General features: G+C 48.2%; 1 protein-coding gene across 1 annotated transcript in view; it reads right to left on the bottom strand.

The window, feature by feature from the left end:
* Positions 1–1,298: 1,298 nt before the first annotated feature.
* pold1 (polymerase (DNA directed), delta 1, catalytic subunit) overlaps positions 1,299–3,057 on the bottom strand; it is a 17,861-nt gene continuing 16,102 nt past the window's right edge. The window contains exon 13 of the mRNA XM_064960029.1: positions 1,299–1,355. Coding sequence (XP_064816101.1) covers positions 1,299–1,355 — 57 coding nt within the window. The remainder of the gene's footprint in view (positions 1,356–3,057) is intronic.

Here is a 3,057-nt window from a genome sequence, read left to right as displayed (position 1 = left end):
TGCTGCCAGGGATAATGGGTTACTCGGAGAGGTGGGTTGCTGCCAGTGGATAATGGGTTACTAGGAGAGGTGGGTTGCTGCCAGAGGGTCAGGGATAATGGGTTACTAGGAGAGGTGGGTTGCTGTCAGGGATAATGGGTTACTAGGAGAGGTGGGTTGCTGTCAGGGATAATGGGTTACTAGGAGAGGTGGGCTGCCAGGGATAATGGGTTACTAGGAGAGTGTGGGTTGCTGTCAGGGATAATGGGTTACTAGGAGAGGTGGGTTGCTGTCAGGGATAATGGGTTACTAGGAGAGGTGGGTTGCTGCCAGGGATAATGGGTTACCTGGAGAGGTGGGTTGCTGTCAGTGGATAATGGGTTACTAGGAGAGGTGGGTTGCTGTCAGGGATAATGGGTTACTAGGAGAGGTGGGTTGCTGTCAGGGATAATGGGTTACTAGGAGAGGTAGATTGCTGTCAGGGATAATGGGTTACTAGGAGAGGTGGGTTGCTGCCAGGGATAATGGGTTACTAGGAGAGGTGGGTTGCTGTCAGGGATAATGGGTTACTAGGAGAGGTGGGTTGCTGCCAGGGATAATGGGTTACTAGGAGAGGTGGGTTGCTGCCAGGGATAATGGGTTACTCGGAGAGGTGGGTTGCTGCCAGTGGTAATGGGTTACTAGGAGAGGTGGGTTGCTGCCAGGAGGGTCAGGGATAATGGGTTACTAGGAGAGGTGGGTTGCTGTCAGGGATAATGGGTTACTAGGAGAGGTAGGTTGCTGTCAGGGATAATGGGTTACTAGGAGAGGTGGGTTGCTGTCAGGGATAATGGGTTACTAGGAGAGGTAGGTTGCTGGGAGGGTCAGGGATAATGGGTTACTAGGAGAGGTGGGTTGCTGTCAGGGATAATGGGTTACTAGGAGAGGTGGGTTGCTGCCATGGAGGGTCAGGGATAATGGGTTACTAGGAGAGGTGGGTTGCTGCCAGGGATAATGGGTTACTAGGAGAGGTGGGTTGCTGTCAGTGGATAATGGGTTACTAGGAGAGGTGGGTTGCTGCCAGGAGGGTCAGGGATAATGGGTTACTAGGAGAGGTGGGTTGCTGTCAGGGATAATGGGTTACTAGGAGAGGTAGGTTGCTGTCAGGGATAATGGGTTACTAGGAGAGGTAGGTTGCTGCGGAGGTCAGGGATAATGGGTTACTAGGAGAGGTGGGTTGCTGTCAGGGATAATGGGTTACTAGGAGAGGTGGGTTGCTGCCAGGGTATAATGGGTTACTAGGAGAGGTGGGTTGCTGCAGGAGGGTCAGGGATAATGGGTTACTCGGAGAGGTAGGTTGCTGTCAGGGATAATGGGTTACTAGGAGAGGTGGGTTGCTGCCAGAGAGGGTCAGGGATAATGGGTTACTAGGAGAGGTGGGTTGCTGTCAGGGATAATGGGTTACTAGGAGAGGTAGGTTGCTGTCAGGGATAATGGGTTACTAGGAGAGGTGGGTTGCTGCCAGAGAGGGTCAGGGGTAATGGGTTGAATGGGGATAAAGGGGGCGTGTCCTACACACTGCTAGCTGTTATAACAGGGAAGTAGGTGGTTCTAGCTCAGTGGTCACCAACCTTTTCTGAGTCAAGATCACTTTCGCAGTCAAAAAGCAAGCTGAGATCTACTGCTCAGATTGATTTTTTACATTAACCTCACACAAACAGTTTTGTAGGAATGAGGTTTGGGCAGTAGGCCTTATACATTATCACAGACTACTGGCTATATGATTGGCCTGCCAATATTGTTAATCAGACCATATTATATTTCAAAACTCGAGCTTTGATAACAAAATAGATCAGTTGGTTTAGCAGCTGTGAGTCACTGTGGGGCATGAATTTAAATAATTGTCTTTTTTATTTTACTGGACTGATGGTACCTGCAGCTGATGGTCAACGAGGTCAAATCACCACATCAATGATCTTCAGGTCGAAAAGTCGGAGCTCCAGAAAGATGCCCGAGTTTCCGACTTGGAATTCCGAGTTAGATGACCATTCAAAAAGATTTTTCCCAACCACCTCTCACGATCCCTGCTCTCTCCTTCCTTTCCTCCGGTGAGACTGACCAGAGAGAGGGGACACCGTCTTCCACCTGATGGCGAAACTCGGTCGCACCGCATCTGCCTCATAAACAAATTCATGATGTTCCAATGACCAGAAAAAGTGAAATATTCATTAATATTAAAATCGACAGGACGAGCTGCTAATAATGATAAAAGGCAGGGCTGTTGATACTTGGCTACTCTTTCATTACAGCTGCAGCCCGAGCAAAAGTACGGAGATGTGCGTTTTCTAATAGTGACAGAGCTGAATAGAAACTTAAACACTCATAAAAACAGCAGCTCTTTGCTGTATTCGTTGACAGTCTCGGTTGTCATGGTTTTAAAAGTGATTAAATCTTACGTAGCCTATTAAACTTGGCGGTGGCCAGGGTCATGGAAGCTCTGCAGCCACGGTGATTTGAGCTTTCCGATTGGGCAGCGTAGCAGGTGCACTCGATTTAGTCACAGATTTGCCGGGTGTGCAGAGTTTGTCTCATGGGAACACTTTGCTTACCCGTGCGCAGGACTTTTGAATCAAGTGCACCTACCAGCAACAGCTCAACACGATCTAAAAAAGGAGTGCAATACTTTATCGTTCGTTGGCTTTTCTACAGAAGTATTTCATCGACTAGGAATGCTTTGAAGATCGCGATCGACCGGTTGGCGACCACTGTTCTAGCCAGGATTAATAATGGCTTGTGTCAGTTCAAGGTTGCAATTCATTAGTAACAGTATTCCGTATAAGGTTCCGTATTAAACCCACATTGTCTTCCTCCAGAATGCTGGCCCATTATATTAACCCCACATTGTCTTCCTCCAGAATGCTGGCCCATTATATTAACCCCACATTGTCTTCCTCCAGTATGCTGGCCCATTATATTAACCCCACATTGTCTTCCTCCAGTATGCTGGCCCATTATATTAACCCCACATTGTCTTCCTCCAGAATGCTGGACCATTATATTAACCCCACATTGTCTTCCTCCAGTATGCTGGCCCATTAT

Source organism: Oncorhynchus masou, unplaced genomic scaffold (assembly GCF_036934945.1).
Source record: "Oncorhynchus masou masou isolate Uvic2021 unplaced genomic scaffold, UVic_Omas_1.1 unplaced_scaffold_1901, whole genome shotgun sequence".
NCBI classification, from domain to species: Eukaryota; Metazoa; Chordata; class Actinopteri; order Salmoniformes; family Salmonidae; genus Oncorhynchus; species Oncorhynchus masou.
This window is presented reverse-complemented; position numbering and strand designations above follow the sequence as displayed.